The sequence below is a fragment of the Panulirus ornatus genome, chromosome 3 (genome assembly GCF_036320965.1).
Source record: "Panulirus ornatus isolate Po-2019 chromosome 3, ASM3632096v1, whole genome shotgun sequence".
NCBI classification, from domain to species: domain Eukaryota; kingdom Metazoa; phylum Arthropoda; class Malacostraca; order Decapoda; family Palinuridae; genus Panulirus; species Panulirus ornatus.
The window spans coordinates 34,422,793-34,440,963 of record NC_092226.1 but is presented as its reverse complement, the minus strand read 5'-3'; the positions used below and the strand labels follow the sequence as shown (position 1 = coordinate 34,440,963).

The following is an 18,171-nucleotide window of genomic DNA, read 5'->3' as shown; positions in this document are numbered from 1 at the left end:
CTTGATCCACCCCAGATGTGAGAGCAGTACTTCATACAATCCTTTGTATACCGGAGCAACTGTTCAGAAAAAAAGAAATTTTGACATTGAAACAAGACTCCCTGTTTCTTAGAGGCAGACAGCTATTTTTGTAATGTGGCGTTTCATGAAAGAGTAAATGATACAGAAAAACTAAGTATGTTTATTGAGACAAGAGATGGAATTACAGAATCTTGAAAGGAGACGAGAGTTATGTGAAGTTTTCGATAGAGAGATGGGTAGAAACTGGGTCTTGGAGGCATCAAACTTGACCGGATTTTGTCTACTCCCACTGAGACATCCTGTCCATGTCTGATTTGATTGAGGAAGTTGATCGAGATGGGATGCAGAGCGTGTGAGAGAATAAGGAGCAGAATTGAAGGATATGGAGGAATACAGTGTTGAATCAGTGATGGAAAAGAATATCACCAGTGGATCTCGCCTTACGGAAGCCATACTGGTGATCAGAGAGAAGACTATGATATTCATGGTGTCTGAGGATATGGAAGTTGAGGATGGCGTAAAAAACTTTGGAAATTGTAGATGTCAAAGCAATAGGACGATAATTCGAGGGGTTAGAGCGGTCACCCTTTTAGGGATGCGATGTACCAACGCATGCTTCCAAAAAGAAAAGTTGTGTCTTTTAAATATAAACGAACGGACGAGCAAGTAAAGGTGCAAGTTCAGAGGCACACAATTTTAATACAAGAAAGTTCGGAAAGGGGTTACAGGGAGGGACATAGGATTAGTAAGAGGAGCATCAGGGGGTGAAGGAATGTTAGAGGCATCCAAGTTAGAGTAAGAGGAGAATCGGGATCCAAAAAAAGAGTTGCTTTGTCTACGGGAGAGACAGCTATAGTAACATCAGAATGGGAAAGTAAAGGAAAGGTAGAGCGACAGATATTGTTCGTGATGCCTTTACCTGAAGACCAGAATGATCTGAATCGCGTAGATCAGTGGAACGTGCATGTGAAGGATACTCGAATCTTGAAAATCGAAGTTATGAGTTATAGCTTCTGTCGCATGGAACATCGTACGTGGACAGATTAAAGGTTATTGTTTCTTATCAATAATTATCCGAGTCATCGCAAATGTCTGATGCTTCGTTAATGACTTCAGAAACATTATTACTTTCTAATTTCGAGATGAATACTGCGTTTCAAACCATGCATTATTCACAGATGGAGTTAAACCCAACGTAAATATCGTTTAACTCGTGGGCCTTCCAAGAGTGACGTGGTGGCCAATGGTGGCGACGTGTCAAGGGTATGATGTTTTGCTAGTAAAGTCGCACTTGAGCAGCTGAACCTTTATATTGGTAAAACATTTACCATAAGTGAACGACAAGCTTCTCACCTGACCCACCGTTGTCTGAGGGACGTGTTGCCCAACCTGACCTTACATGAATTCAGTCCGGGGCACAGTATGATGTTGGTTTTTATATCTAGCGTATTATGAAATGTAAGTGATCAACACAATATCCAGTTCTTATATCCCATCATTAAGATTTGTAGTTTTTTTTTTTTTCTTTATCAAACCGGATTCCTGAATCAGTTTGTTCACTTGGTCAGGACGTTTACACGTAACATTAGCCCCTTTCCAGTCAGTCGTGTAGAGATTATCTCCTGCATGCCTGTAAAGTGCTGTGAACTCTTGACATAGTTGTAAATATCTGTTCTAATGTTGGCCAAGTCTCTCAAAATTCCATTCCTCTTTGACCGATTCATGACATGGAATGCAATACAATCCCAACGTTATTTGAAGTTGGGCTGTTCGTAATAGAAGTACCTCTGGTGCTGATTTCATGTTTGAAAACATTTGTGGTGATGGCCCTTAAAATTTTTTTATGAGAGTTGCAAGTTCTCGGTGGAATGGTAGCGTCAGAATGTTCTTGACATCTGTTTGCTCTTTTTTTTTTTTTACTCTAATACCAAGGTAAGATCTCTCCTTTGACTAGGCATATATCCATACACGACGATGGATGAAAAAGTGTTTGGCCACAGAACGCTTGTTCTCATAAACGTACTAGTAAATACTGACGTTAGTACAAATTTATGGTTACCAGAAAAATGTTGTTTAAAATTGTAAACAAATTGGTTTTCTGTATATTTTAATTTTCAGTCCGTTGCTTGATTTGATAATCTGTTCTTTTGTTATTCATTTTTCGCATGAGTTACGAACATAAATAGGACGAACGGACTGACCAACATACAGACATGTGGAGAGAGAGAGAGAGAGAGAGAGAGAGAGAGAGAGAGAGAGAGAGAGAGAGAGAGAGAGAGAGAGAGAATAACGACCCATGTTTAGAGTCCTCCCACTCAGTGAGGTACAGACAGGGTTTTATTTATCAGATAATGTGCAGCCTACAGGACTGCTTCTGTTCCTCAGACGACTTGCTCAGGGAAGCGCAGTGCGCAAGGATATGATGTATTCCCGTCAGGATAAGGTGGGAAGCCTACGTGACCCCGGGCTCCCCGCTGCTGACCCTGTAATTCTGAGATGTTGTTGTTACTGGATTCGCCATATGTATGCTAGACACGGGCTCCTGCCCTCCGACGGCTCGTTCTCTATATAAGTTATATTGAGCTTTCGTATCAGAGCTTCAATTTGCGTGTCAATTTTAATCTTAACTACGAATGTGAATGTGAAAATACAATTAATCATCTCATATATTACTGATTTAAGTTAGTTTCAAGCGAAAAAAAAAAAGGTTCCCTGCTTCGTGCCTTTTTCAGAGAAGTGAACGAATGTCAAGAAGTATCGAACGTTCCTTTTACAACCAGGTAACTGCTATGATCCACAAAACTTAAAGACTCTAGCATTACCGTGTTTTTTGTGAGTGCTTCTATTGCCATATGTTATCAGTTATGTTGCCATAATTAAGCTTTTCTTCCTAAACTTACGGAAAAAAGAGTCCACAGGACATTCCATCACTAATTTATAATTTCATTCTATGGAACTTAAAAACTTAACTGCGACTGTCATGTAACAGCAGGACTTAGTTGATTTTCGAAATTATTGAGAGGAATTAGATAGACCTACTGCACTGAAGAAATTATTTTGTTTCACGTGGGCACTCCTGTGTATTAACCCACATTATTATATATGGTAATGTGATTGCCCTATGACAACTGTTAAATATGGTGAAGATTATTAAAATCTCAAGCTAAATTAAAAGTGATTACCATGGTTTTCTCTTGCTTAATAATACACCTAAGTTATTATACTTTAGCTAACTTATATGATTATTATACTTCAGAAACTTACAAGGTTTCACAGGGGTTGGCAGTTGTGAATATAGAGCGTCCCTCGTTTCACTACTACTGTACAATTGTAACTGGAGATGATGGCGCATTGAACCCAGTCCTCACGGTAAGAATGCCAGACACCTCCACTTTACGTTTCTCCTCGTGCCATGTACTTAATCATTGGCTGTTGGTACGACAGAAGTAAGTAAACACGGTTTAAAGAAGTAGATTGAAAATATCTAACAAGTTTATAAGACTGCAAATATCTGTCTTTTATAATTTCATTTAATATTCTTGATAACTGGCCCCTTGAGGTTACGTATTGCCATATCATCCATGAGGAATATGCCTTTATTATTCTTAAGTATGTTATTGTCGGCAAGGTAAACGAAGCTTTAAAAGCACCTTATCAGCCGTTTATGATAAAATGAACCAAGTTTTACGATAAGTTACTTCATATGGCCATGGTCCCGTCGGAATACGAAACGTAGTAAGATAACTTCGCATCTCTTTGAAAAATCCTGTTTGAGGATGTGACTGAGAAATACTTTGCCAACACGAGAGCATGACAATTTGTACACATGGCATCCATCAGTTTGCAGTCTCATTTAGGTGTTTACCTCTAGCTCAGACGTCATGTTTGGAACTGTCAGTATGAATATATGCTATAAGTAGAAAAAAGTATAAAGTTCTTGTCTGGGATGATAATGATTAGTGATACCAGTAAACAATTTTTTTTTTTCGGAAACATCATAGTTTATCAAAATCTTTGATGTTTTAAGAGAGAGAGAGAGAGAGAGAGAGAGAGAGAGAGAGAGAGAGAGAGAGAGAGAGAGAGAGAGAGAGAGAGAGAGATCCAGTAGATGTTAACTGTACGAGTGGTGATTGCTGATTAATGTACTTCCTTGTTGCACCAATATTGCTTTAACACATCAGAGCCGTTCCACGAGAGTAGTGATTCCTGGTTAACGTTCCCTACCTACCTGTTGAACCAATAATACTGTTAAGCAGCAGACTCGTTAAGTACACTCGTTCACGTGGGAGAACGGGGACCCTGTAGCTCCGTGTGTCAGTGCCAGAGAATGCATTCATTAGTGACGTAATGAGTTCTTATGTATGATCTTTGGGAACTGGAGACGCCAGGTCAGTTCTACTGTTGCATTTACAATGAACGTGTTGGGTAGTGTTTTGTTGTTGCATTGGAGAAGCTGTAACATGTGTATCGAATTGTTTCTGCTCTTACATCTCCAGTGAGTGCTTTGCGTAGTGTGAGCCACTATCCATGGCTACCCAGTGGCTTATCACAAGTATTTATTGTTACCCGTCAGACAGTGTTTTTACTTGAAGGTTCCCGTTTACAGCGTACTTGGACAAAGAAGAACCGTTTGTGATTTCCCCGCTGAATTGTGACCGTACACTTTGTCATTTCATTTATATGAATATCGGTTTTGCTTATAAAGAGGTGTATGGCAGGCTGTAAGTGTGCACATCGGGTTGCACAAATACCACGTTTCAGTAACCAAGAACCCACAGTCCAAGTGATGAACAACACCGTAAGATTATTATTCTTACTGACTTTCAGTACGTTTCACGGAATTTGGCTGTTATCCTCTACATGCCTGTTATTCGTCATGGGAATCAAGACGATCTCAACCGTAGTAGGGTTTAGACATGTCAACTTTTTGACAAAATTTTTCGGCTTCCGGTGACTTGCTTTGTTGATGTCTAGTTAGTATACACACCTTATGGTAAGGTGAGGGATGGTGCTAAACCTTAGAGTGAGGAATGGTGCTGAATCTTAGAGTGAAAACCAATACTGTGAATGGCTAGCTTTCGCTTTCTTAGGATTCATGAAAATGATTGGATAGTTTTGCGCTGTGTTAGGAGACACTTCTGCATTAGAGTATATCTATCTATCTATCTATCTAAATATATATATATATATATATATATATATATATATATATATATATATATATATATATATATATATATATATTATATATCATACTTTGACGCTGTCTCCCGCATTAGCGAGATGTCGCAAGGAAACAGACGAAAGAATGGCCAAACCCACCCACATACACATGTATATACATCAACACCCACACACGCACATATACATACCTATACATTTCATCGTTTTTATCGAGGATGTAAGGCATGTGTACGTGTAGGAAGAGAGGAAAGTGATTGGTTCTCAGTGAATGTAGGTTTGCGGCAGGGGTGTGTGATGTCTCCATGGTTTAATTTGTTTATGGATGGGGTTGTTAGGGAGGTAAATGCAAGAGTCTTGGAAAGAGGGGCAAGTATGAAGTCTGTTGGGGATGAGAGAGCTTGGGAAGTGAGTCAGTTGTTGTTCGCTGATGATACAGCGCTGGTGGCGGATTCATGTGAGAAACTGCAGAAGCTGGTGACGGAGTTTGGTAAAGTGTGTGGAAGAAGAAAGTTAAGAGTAAATGTGAATAAGAGCAAGGTTATTAGGTACAGTAGGGTTGAGGGTCAAGTCAATTGGGAGGTGAGTTTGAATGGAGAAAAACTGGAGGAAGTGAAGTGTTTTAGATATCTGGGAGTGGATCTGTCAGCGGATGGAACCATGAAAGCGGAAGTGGATCATAGGGTGGGGGAGGGGGCGAAAATTTTGGGAGCCTTGAAAAATGTGTGGAAGTCGAGAACATTATCCCGGAAAGCAAAAATGGGTATGTTTGAAGGAATAGTGGTTCCAACAATGTTGTATGGTTGCGAGGCGTGGGCTATGGATAGAGTTGTTCGCAGGAGGATGGATGTGCTGGAAATGAGATGTTTGAGGACAATGTGTGGTGTGAGGTGGTTTGATCGAGTAAGTAACGTAAGGGTAAGAGAGATGTGTGGAAATAAAAAGAGCGTGGTTGAGAGAGCAGAAGAGGGTGTTTTGAAATGGTTTGGGCACATGGAGAGAATGAGTGAGGAAAGATTGACCAAGAGGATATATGTGTCGGAGGTGGAGGGAACGAGGAGAAGAGGGAGACCAAATTGGAGGTGGAAAGATGGAGTGAAAAGGATTTTGTGTGATCGGGGCCTGAACATGCAGGAGGGTGAAAGGAGGGCAAGGAATAGAGTGAATTAGAGCGATGTGGTATACAGGGGTTGACGTGCTGTCAGTGGATTGAATCAAGGCATGTGAAGCGTCCGGGGTAAACCATGGAAAGCTGTGTAGGTATGTATATTTGCGTGTGTGGACGTGTGTATGTACATGTGTATGGGGGGGGGGTTGGGCCATTTCTTTCGTCTGTTTCCTTGCGCTACCTCGCAAACGCGGGAGACAGCGACGAGGTATAAAAAAAAAAAAAAAAAAATTTCATCGTATACATACATATACATTTCAACGTATACATACATATGCATACACAGACATATACATATGTACACATGTACATATTCATACATGCTGCCTTTCATCCATTCTCGTCGCCACCCCGCCCCACATGAAATGGCACCCCCTCCCCACACGTGCGCGCGAGGTAGCGCTAGAAGACAACAAAGGTCACATTCGTTCAAGCTCAGTCTCTATAACTGTCGTGTGTAATGCACCGAAACCACAGCTCCCTTTCCACATCCAGTCCCCACAAAACTTTGCATGGTTTACCCCAGACGCTTCACATGCCCTGGTTCAATCCACTGACAGCACATCGACCCCGGTATACTACATCGTTCCAGTTCACTCTATTCCTTACACGCCTTTCACCCTCCTGCATGTTCAGGCCCCAATCGCTCAGAATCTTTTCACTCCATCCTTCCACCTCCAATTTGGTCTCCCTTTTCTCCTCCTTCCCTCCACCTCTCACACATATACCCTCTTTGTCACTCTTTCCTCACTCATTTTTTCCATGTGACCAAACCATTTTAATACACCCTCTTCTGCTCTCTCAACCAGACTCTTTTTATTACCACACATCTCTCATATCCTTTCATTACTTACTCGATCAAACCACCTCACACCACATATTTTCCTCAAACATCTCATTTCCAACACATCCACCCTCCTCCGCACAACCCTATCTATAGCCCATGCCTCACAACCATATAACATCGTTGGAACCACTATTCCTTCAAACATACCCATTTTTGCTTTTCGCGATAATGTTCTCGACTTCCACACATTCTTCAACGCTCCCAAAACCTTTGCCCCCTCTCCCACCCTGTGACTCACTTCCGCTTCCATATATATATATATATATATATATATATATATATATATATATATATATATATATATATATATATATATATATATATATATGTGTGTGTGTGTGTTTGTGTGTGTGTGTGTGTGTGTGTGTGTGTATGTATCAAGAGGTCACGGTGTGCTCGTGAGCTAGTATATGCAAAAGACCCACATGGAAAACGAAACACGATAAGTTCTTAGGTGCACTTTCGTGCAATGATTACATCGCCAGAGGTGATACAAGATAAGTAGGAAGTGGAGGAAACAAAGATAATTGGGTGAACGAGTAGGAGGTGGAACAATGAAATCAAATATGCGGCGAGATACCGGGGCCTTAACATGCAGGAGAATGCTAGGCGTGATGGAGATAGCGAATTAGGTATGGTAAATACGGGCCAGTGTGCTGAACTAGGGCATATGAAGTGGTCAGGGGAAACCACAGAACGGCCTGTTGGGCCTGACTGTGGATGAAGGGGCTCTGGTTTCGTTACATTATACTTAACTGCCAAAGGGTGAATGTGAGCGTATGCAGTTTGTTCCTCAAGCTACCTTGCTAACGCGGGAAACGATAAGTTTGAGAAAAATATCATTATATTGATATTATCATTGTTGTTATTATATTAATTTCTCTCGTTACTATAATCTTTATTACTATTTGTGTGTGGAAGAAAATGCGATAATAGAAATAATTACAAATAAATATTTCGTTTTCTTTCATTTCTCCAGCAACCAGAGAGAACATTTATATATTTCACAGTAACTATTCTATTTTATTAGCGACTCGGTTCGGTTCCATAATTCAAACCAAAGCCGAATTTAGATATATGGAGGCCCAGAGGCAACTGTAACTAAAGGGAACCTCTGTGATTTATACATTGAGGTCCCTTTTGCAATGAGCTGATATTTTCTAAGAGGACTGAGAGCTGAACAAAACTAGTCCTGGGGCCGCATACTGCCCTCGGTTTGGGATCCTTTGCGAGCAATGGTTTACTCAGTTCGTGCACATGTTCTTCCCAAAAAGGAAATGAGAGATGATAATGTGATAAGCTGTCAGTTTGCTGTGTATCAGTATTGCATAAATTCAACACAGAGAAGGTCCAGAGAAGAACATCAATATTGAAATTAAGAGGGCTGACCTTCAGTGAAAGGCTGGAAATCTACGCAGCTTCCCACTTTAGAGGAGATATATCATCGTTCTAAGTACATCAGTAAAATTGATAATGTTGACAGTCCACAGTTCTTCACGAGGTGCAGTACCAGACTTACCAAAGGCCATGATGAGAACGTGAGAAAGGAGATTGGTGAAGAAGGATATAAATAGATACTGATTTGGTGGAAGGGTAATATATAGTTGGAATGGACTAAACAAGGAGAGATTAATGCCGGCAGCTAATGAAGATATGAATGTTTTCTTGATGGTACAAAAAAGTGAAAAAGACGGGGCCCCTTGAGTATAAAACTCTATCCTTTTCATGTATTTATATATTTATTTTGCTTTGTCGCTGTCTCCCGCGTTAGCGAGGTAGCGCAAGGAAACAGACGAAAGAAATGTACAGTAGATAGTTGCATGTTATGTAGTATGTGTGGCTTAGTGGAGTAAAACTTACTACAAGTCAAAATATTTATCCATAGTGGCGTACCAACGGGGCAAGGGAGAGGCAGGCTCAGGTTCTGGTAGTCTGAAAGGTACTGAGAAATGAGATCTGACTTTCTTTGAATTATCCAAGGTTCCCATGTCCTGGGGAAGAGTGGGGGTTATTGAGAAGTGCCTGCTTTACTTAAGTTATTACTGCTTTATGATTTCCAGTTCTGGTGGACCCTTGAATTGCCATGTAGCCTGTTTGATCATGATTCTCGAGGATCTGATATACCCGGGTATTTCTCCTTTTCCCGTGACATGTCTCTAGAAAACATATTTAACCAATAACGATAAAGAAGCCACCTGTGTATTAGACTGTAAGCAAGCTATGTCTGATGTTGATGCTGTTGGCTGCACTGTTGCATTTCGCCGGGTCATCTGACCACAGCTTGTCCAGATGTGTTCCTGAGTTCGACATACATGAATCATTAACCATCCCCGCGGTGCAGGTTACTATGTACACAGGAGACTTCCCTCACAGTAAGCCTAGTTGGTACTTTTGATATTTCTGATTGGTGATCCCTTGTATTACCCTTGTTCTTTTACAGGAAGTCTGTCACGGTTGTATCGTATATCCAAGTTAAAGTCTTCGATATTTCAGCCATGTCATACTACAAGCGACGGTAGCCAGGTGTGGGGAGTTCCAGACTAGCATGATCCTCGAAGCACAAATCGTTCAAACTTAATGTTTAAGTTTTGTTGCCCTTCTTTGGACGTTTTCATTAGCGTTTACTGTTTTTTAAAGTGTGGTGATTCTCCATAGTGTCATAGTGACGCCACATAACCTCCACGCAGATCCCCCTTCACTTGATACCACTCACACTCCCCTCCTGTTTGCACACACACACACACACACACACACACCTTTTCTCTCCATAAAAATTCCTCATTGTTTCTTATAGCTATCCTCCCGCTCCATATATTCGTAGACCCTTCCATATGTTGTTTCTATCAACTCTGTCTTACGTCTATTTTTCATATTCATAGATGTCATACGTCTTTCTTTCATATTCATAGATGTCATACGCCTTTCTTTCAGATTCATAGATGCGACGTACATATCCTCTTTCTCTATTTCTCACACAAATTTTTCAACGCAAACACCTGTAACACACGTCCTCTACCACTTGTAAGGCTACACTGTTCCTCCGCAGTCTGTTACTCTGCGCAGGCCACCACTACCTCAATCATCACTCTCCCATCTCTGTATTTCAAGCATTCGCTTTTGTCCTCCTCTCGCCTTTACATAATGACACTGTACAGGCATTCCGCCTGTCCTCAGACACCCTACCTTAAGCAGTGCTTGCATAGAAAATCCTGATTAACTGTCATCCCCTTGCCTTAAAGATTCAACTCCATCTGCTTTGTCACACTTCATCTTACACAAAGCTTTCATCGTCTTATCTCCTTTCACCATATTATTCACCATGAGTCTGTTGCTCCACATAGGTACCTACATGCCTGAAGTACCCCACATTTGTCATCCAGTCATCCGAGACATTCGGTAGTCCTTCGTGATGCTCACTCCACCTCCTCTTCATCACTTTCATGCCTATGACCAACATCCATATCTGTTTCCCTCACTGACGTCCCAATTTGCTGTTCTCTCTACATTATTCACCACTTTTCAGAACATTTTCCTGTTCCCCCACAAGTTTACTGATACTTGCTAATCCTAACTCTCATTTGCCCTCTTTTTCAGCCCCTGCAACTTCCTCTTGAGCTCCTGCCGCTTTCTCTTGTACGTCTTCATTCACTCGCACCCTTTTCCTCTAGATAGCACCAGTACACTTGTCTTTTTTTCCTGCATTAATAGGAGCTTAACTTCCTCATCCCGCCACTCACAACCCTTTCTCAAACGCCCGCATTCCACCTTCACACGTCACACATACCATGCATAATCCAGCAATGCTTCCCTAAATATCGTCCATTTCTTGTCCACTCTCATGGTTTGTTAACTCATTTGAATTTTTCTCTTTGTGTATTTTGGCATATCCCGCGTGCGCGCGCGCGCGCACACATACACACACACACACACACACACACACACACACACACACACACACACACACACACACACTCACACACACACACACACACACACACACACACACACACACACAAACAAACACAAACACACATAAACACACACACACACACACACACACACACAAACAAACAAACAAACAAACACAAACAAATACACACACACACACACACACACACACACACACACACACACACACACACACACACACACACACACACATACACACTCTCCTGGCTTGGGAAGGTGTATGTGTGTTTGTATGCACGTATAGGAGTACAGAAATTGTACATATAGAAGAGACGGGGCAACAGGTGTACAAGACTCATTAAGCAACACAGGAATCGTAACACATGTTTACGCCCCAGTTGCTCTGAAGCCTCATTCGCTCCATCATTCCATCTCCTCGGCCTTCCGCACCCGCCTTGCTCTCTCCACCTCTAATATATGTATCCACTTAGTCTCTCCTCACTCATTCCCTCTATATGTCCCGTCTATTGCAACACATCCTATTCAACTCTCTCATTTGCACTCAACTTTATGAACTCATGGGTGGGCCGTTTTGATAGCTGTTTCTTTCCCGTTAGCTTGAAGCTTTAGAACACTCTATCTTCTCATGTCTCTCCAAGAAAGTATGACCTGGACATTGATTAAAACATAAGCTATTCACTCCCCCCCCCCCCCACACACACACCTGCTCTTTTTAAACCTCTCTGTATTTCAATTAAGGTCCGGCCTTGATGTGGACTTTCGTCCGTGACTGGAACCTCCAACGTAAAGACAGAGCATAAATTCATTAGTGTGGCCTGTTCATTTTGCCTGGTAACCCCATTAAACTAATAGTAATGTGTAAGTCCAGAGATTAGGGGAGACTGTTTTGTACCAAAGAATATCTTGGCGATGGATTTTCTCTCAGTCGTAGTGGTATAGATGTGGTGGCGATCTTCAGTGGGCAGAGACGGCTGGAGACGTGGTGAGCACCACTCAACGAAAGTGGTCTGTCCCAAGTGGTCTGTGGTGATCTGGTGTTCTCCTAAGGATGTCTCTGAGGAGGGGGTAGAGTTGCCCTATCCCGTGGACGGCACACGGATCGTGAGAAGACAAAGCGAAGTCTCTTAGGAACTTTGGATGACATAAGGGACGGTCTGCATTGTGTTGGTATCCGTATTGCGCCATAGCGCATGTCATAGCGCCTGGTTAGATCAGTCCATAGGGAGGCTCTCGTGCACGTGAGACATGACGAGACTCGGCCTGTACTCCCGACTGACCCAAGGTAGTGGTGTTACCTTGTGTAACTGTCAACTGTTGGACCGACTGTTTATTTTCCCATTTTGGGGGATTTAGTTTAAGAGACAGACTGTTTATTTTTATATATTTTGGGAGTGAAATGTAAGATCATATATAATTAGTCTATTTTAGAGTTTGCCTTCTTTGTCTTTCATATAAAAAACTTTGGGTTCTGTTTGGGTTGTGTAGTAAAGGAATACAGAGAAATTCAGACAAGAACAGAAACTTTACCCCTTCACCTTCAGGCAAGTCGGGCCCTGGATGACCACTCTGGGAGACCTAGTCCTGGATGTGACCATAGTTCGATGGTCAGATGATTCCAGTGGTCCATCCTTGAGGTACCTCCCTCTGTAGACCTGTCACATCTGATCTGGATCACACCAGCGTTCAGGAATCACCCTAGAAATTTATTCTCTCTCTCTCTCTCTCTCTCTCTCTCTCTCTCTCTCTCTCTCTCTCTCTCTCTCTCTCTCTCTCTCTCTCTCTCACACACACACACACACACAGAGTCGAGGCTGCGCTCCTTTGGTGCGAGAGCCTCACAGAGGAAACTGTACTCCTTTCCGTCCATTGATGGTGGTATAGCCACGTTGAAGGTGAGTTTGTTTTGGCGATCAACCACAAGCAGGTGGAGTCCGGCCTCACTGGGAAGGTCATATTCAGGTATAGATCAGCTGGCGTTGTGGTGGTGGTGGTTTATGGAGAATGAAACATCCAAACTTGTGCATTTCGATAGATTTACTTTTTGTTACAAAAGATATTTACATGGACCTGTACAAAATTATGTACATGATAATGATAATAATAATGATATAAAAATCCCATCGTAGTGTCCTTTTATTCTATGTTACATTTGAGGATGAATGTAAGAACACTGAATTGTATTGTTGGCAAGTTGGAGGATGACTTGCATGCTGTAGGCTGACCTGCACGTTGAGGGCTGACCTGCTTGCTTGTGGCTGACCTGCACGTCGAAGGCTGACCTGCTTGATTGCGGCTGACCTGCTTACTGAAGGTTAGCATGCCCGCTGGATGTTGACCTGCCTGCTGGAAGCTGACCTGTATCCTGGAGGCCGACCTGCCTGTAGGAGGCTGACCTGCCTGCAGGAGGCTGACCTGTACCTGTATGCCCTGAGCCTGGTCCTACCGGCCGGTACAGCTCCTCCAGTGATCACACACTCGTCGGTCGGCTCGTAGCCCCAAGAAGCGAACCTTTGCCGTTCCCAGTTTTGAAACCCCTCGTAATGACCCACCTCCCACTGGACGAGAACAACACTTGACACTTGTTGTGTCTGACGTTTACTGAAGATGTACACTCTCTCCCCCCCAAAAAATAGTATCGGGTCCCCGGGCCTGAAGTTTCTAATGATCTGAAATGGCCGAGCGAAATTAAAACTTGACTTTACTGCCACCCTTGATGAGGTTTAACAACGGCGTCGGGTTGGCAAGGAAGTCGTTTTAATCTGGATCAGCCAGCTGGAGATTGTTAGAGACTTCAGGCCCGGGGGTCCGAGACTTTTTGGGGGGAGAGTGTACATATGAAGCAATTTGATATGACAATAGAAGTCGTACATTTCTGACCATTATGCCGATCGATGGTCGAGATACTGTCTTCTGTGGTGCATCTCTCGTCTGTACCTGATGTTGCTAGTCGCCTGTACAACATATTGATCATACTTGTATGAGCAGTTGCAGGCCAGATACTCGTTCTTACTTATGATTATCCTAATTTTTCGACTTGAAATCTACACTGCTGGCCTATCTTCACATTCACTGGGATATACAGGGAATTATCAGTTCGTGGTTCATGAGAGTCCTCAGTTTTGTGGAGAGAGAGAGAGAGAGAGAGAGAGAGAGAGAGAGAGAGAGAGAGAGAGAGAGAGAGAGAGAGAGAAGGCAATGAAATCAGCATCATATTGTGTCTGGTGTTAGTTCTAGGGAGGTCATGTGGTGGTGGTCGTTGCTGGCATCAGCTGTATTGTAATCCTGGGAGGGTCGAAGCTGCAGCATCCTTCGTGTTTGATCAGGGTCGGGAAAAAAGTCACACTTGTCTACTCATTGTCTGAACTCCTTTTCTATAGACCAGAGGAATTATTTAGTACCTGTACTAGAGATATAGTTGCCCTCCAGGTAAACCATATTTATCTGCTACATTCGCTCGCCATAAGTCAGACATCTCAGTCTTTGCTCAGCAAGAAAGAACAAACAGTTTTACCTTCAGTTGCATCAATTAAGTTCTGTTTGTTATCGAACTCATAATAACAGCGGGAGATGACTTCACTTGATGTATATTTGCTCCAGGCGCAACATAATTCGGCCAACGAGGGGCCACGATACATCATCCATCTTTCCTGAATACAAATACGTAAGAAGAGTAAGCAAACTTAACTCATCTTCGGTTAGGCTTCTGAACGTGGCTTTCACTGTAGGTCTTCCATGACGGACCTTTGACTACTTCAGGATAATTGATGTGTTTAACGAGTGGTTCATTCTGTCTTAACGTTGAACCTGCCTCGGTTTGAGTGGTGAGGGGCTTCCTATTTTCGGAGAAGCTGATTAACAATCCCTGAATGAGTAACTTGTTGGCTTTGACAGCAGTGTCGAATTCTGTGCGGGCGGGATGAATACGCGTTTATCACTAGTTCGCGTGAATACTATTTGTGTGTTACGGGGAGAGTCTTATACTCGTGGTGCCCCGTCTGTTAACCTTGTACATATGTACCATGCCTTTACTCCATGTATGTCCACACACACACACACACACACACACACAAACCCTAACCTCTGCCAGATACCCATGTGTGTGTGTGTGTGTGTGTGTGTGTGTGTGTGTGTGTGCATAGCCATACGTATGTTTGCTTGTATATCCGCCTTGTTTGTGTATTCAGTTCGGGTTGGAAATTTCTGCCATATTTCAGATGCGTTTTCAAAACAGCGACGTGTATCGCCTCAGGCGTTAGCTGTGGCTGGCAACACACCTAAACCTACTTCACAAAGTTGGTTTCACGTTTACCACTGGTGTTCTCGAAACCCCTCAGATGTTGACACTATCTGGCGCCAGAGGTCTCTGGTGCGATGCTGAAGATGGTGGTGTGAGTAGCACGCGCCCTTGGCCCAGAGAACTGTACACATCCTGGTCAGTTGTAAGAACAGAAAGTATTCTGATCAGGTCTTGATAGTATCATGTGAGAGGTCGAAATACGTATGATAAATAACATGAAATTATCAGAGGTTCTTGATACAGTATGTCTGATAATGATACAGAAATGGAGTACAGAAAGCACTACTGTTCTTCTCTTACTAGACATGTAAGAAACAAAAAGTGACCAAAATGATGTACATTTTACTGGCAGTATTCCATATTTTCCCAACATGTCTACCATGTTGAGGAAACACTTGGCAATGATTCTTGAACGTGTTGAGGGTATTTTCAGAGTATATGTGCATCAAGTAAGGTTTGCGGCAAGACTATCAATGTAACTTGCAATGAAGAAAGAAATTTTGATTTTTCACAGCCAGTCACTCGAGTGCTGGCCTGCGGGACTAGTGTCTGTGTTCCTTTCCTGGTGATTCCTTCGCATAGTGTCAGGTTGGCCTGGTGCTAACGAGCGTGGCCCGTGAACTACCGCTCGTCACACAACTTACATTACTCCTGTTTGTAAGTAGATCACGTTTTTCCCTATGGCAAGAAACCAGTATTGTACCTACATCAGAGAGCACGCTGCATAGAGTGAGGCCAAAGCGGAAGATGAACATTAATGCTTCATTTACAGTACACAAAAGGTCTTCAGAACCCTTGTATTACACGAAATTACGAATTCTGAAATATAAGTGATTTGAATACGTTTATCAAGGCTTTATTAGTGTCAGGAATGTATGGTCAGTCTTCCCCACCAATTTTACACCTTCGTCAAACTTGTCTTGAAAGACCTCGAGAATGTGGGCTGCATCATGGGTAGCAAAGGCAGCTTTTATTTGCTCAGAAGTTTTCTCACATGCTTATTATCGTCATGAGAAAATTCTGCTCACAATTTGTCATGTACGTATAGACATGCCTTTAATTGTAGTAAAATTTCAAACCTAAAGATATTGGTTTGTACTTCACATGATATATATATATGTATATATTCTGTATAATAAAACTTTACAAAGGTTCTACTATCATCTAGGAACTATTCATTCATGGATTTAAACATTTACAAACAAAAAAATCAAACAGACAAACAAAGGAAAGTTGAGGGATAGAATTAATCTAGTACCTGTTCATACCGCTGTCGTTGCCATGGTAAATACAGTGAGGCGAGTAAATGCTGATTTTGATTATGTCCAAAAGATTCGGGTCTTATTAGGAGGAAGGAGTAACTCGTGGTGCCCATGTGAGGAGAGTCCATCTCGGTAACCATCCTGAGTTTCCTGAAGGAGGATCAAAGGATTCGTCGGACTGAGGAGGTCATTCCCCTCGAAGACCCTGTCCAGTAGGCGGTGATAACGAGGAATCCCAGGATGAAGGAGACCTCATGGTTCTCTTGGTGTGCCTGGAGCGTCAACCTACTCCTGGGAGAAGTTCTTGGGCGGGTCGAGGCCATACTGTGTGGAGCATATTCAGAACGAGGTAACCGACGAGATCGATGGGATCAGCAAGTTAAGTCCCGGACGACAATATAGTTATCAGAGTTAAAGTTTCCCATGAATCAAGTACGCATTATCCCTCGGGTTTTCTGTGGACCAAATGATTTAACAGAAGACGTTACTCCGGAGGACACGACAAGTTCAGAGCTTTTACAGGCTCAGGTAGTCCACACACGACATTCTTGTGGCCGATATATATATGTATATATGTATATATATATATATATATATATATATATATATATATATATATATATATATATATATAAATAAAAGCTGAAGAGATTTTTCACAGAATTCCAGGAGATGAGTTCTTAAGAATTCCTTGGCTTCAACATCATCATCCAGTGAGCTTCTTGAGGTCGAAGGGCTCCCCGGGCTTCTGCTTCAGGAGTCCCATCTGCGTCATGGTCTTGATGAAGGTGGAGTGGTCGCTCAGGAGCTTGTGTGACGTCACGTCCTTCTTCAGTTCCTCCATATCCCGCTTTAGCTTGGCCCTCCGGTTCTGGAACCACGTGATCACCTGGGACATAAGAAGTTTGTTAGTCAACGAAGTGTCATTTTTTTTTTTTTTATATCATTTCAGTTATTTTTTCTTCAGATTTGTGTATATGTGTTTGTCTGAAGTGGGTCACATACACAGTTAAACCACAGCCTTCAGACTTGGGTCATGCAGTCCCTAGCCGGAGGCATTCTAAGCTCGAGTCGTGATACTGAGTTTAGGGAATATCATAACAACCCCACACACAGGACCCCTTTCATGGGGCTCGTGTAGCTTCGAGGCTGCGCTCCCCCGTGGGAGTAGGGAAGGAAGAGAGAAGGTCTTCAACGAACTTCCCTCCTTCCTGGCCACTGACAGTGACGCATCCTTGCTGAAGATTACCTCCCCCTCACTTGCAGGTGGAGTCTGGGAACACTTGTTTGAGGCACATCTACTTACCTGTCTGTCTATATCTATCTAGTTATCTTTATCCTTCCATCTCTCTCTCTCTCTCTCTCTCTCTCTCTCTCTCTCTCTCTCTCTCTCTCTCTCTCTCTCTCTCTCTCTCTCTCTCTCCAATGTATATGAGTAAATAAATAAATTAATATATATATATAT

The 18,171-nt window shown here is 42.4% G+C and overlaps 2 protein-coding genes across 2 annotated transcripts in view; both read right to left on the bottom strand.

Annotated features, from left to right (window-relative positions):
* The window catches only part of LOC139761985 (probable cytochrome P450 301a1, mitochondrial), a 125,067-nt gene extending 121,710 nt beyond the window's left edge, over positions 1 to 3,357 (bottom strand). The window contains exon 1 of the mRNA XM_071686758.1: positions 3,286 to 3,357. The gene's annotated coding sequence lies outside the window, so the exon portion shown is untranslated. The remainder of the gene's footprint in view (positions 1 to 3,285) is intronic.
* Positions 3,358 to 13,163: 9,806 nt separating this feature from the next.
* The window catches only part of LOC139761981 (uncharacterized), a 278,179-nt gene continuing 273,171 nt past the window's right edge, over positions 13,164 to 18,171 (bottom strand). Inside the window, exon 3 of the mRNA XM_071686744.1 lies at positions 13,164 to 17,595. Coding sequence (XP_071542845.1) covers positions 17,413 to 17,595 — 183 coding nt within the window. The 3' untranslated portion in view covers positions 13,164 to 17,412. The remainder of the gene's footprint in view (positions 17,596 to 18,171) is intronic.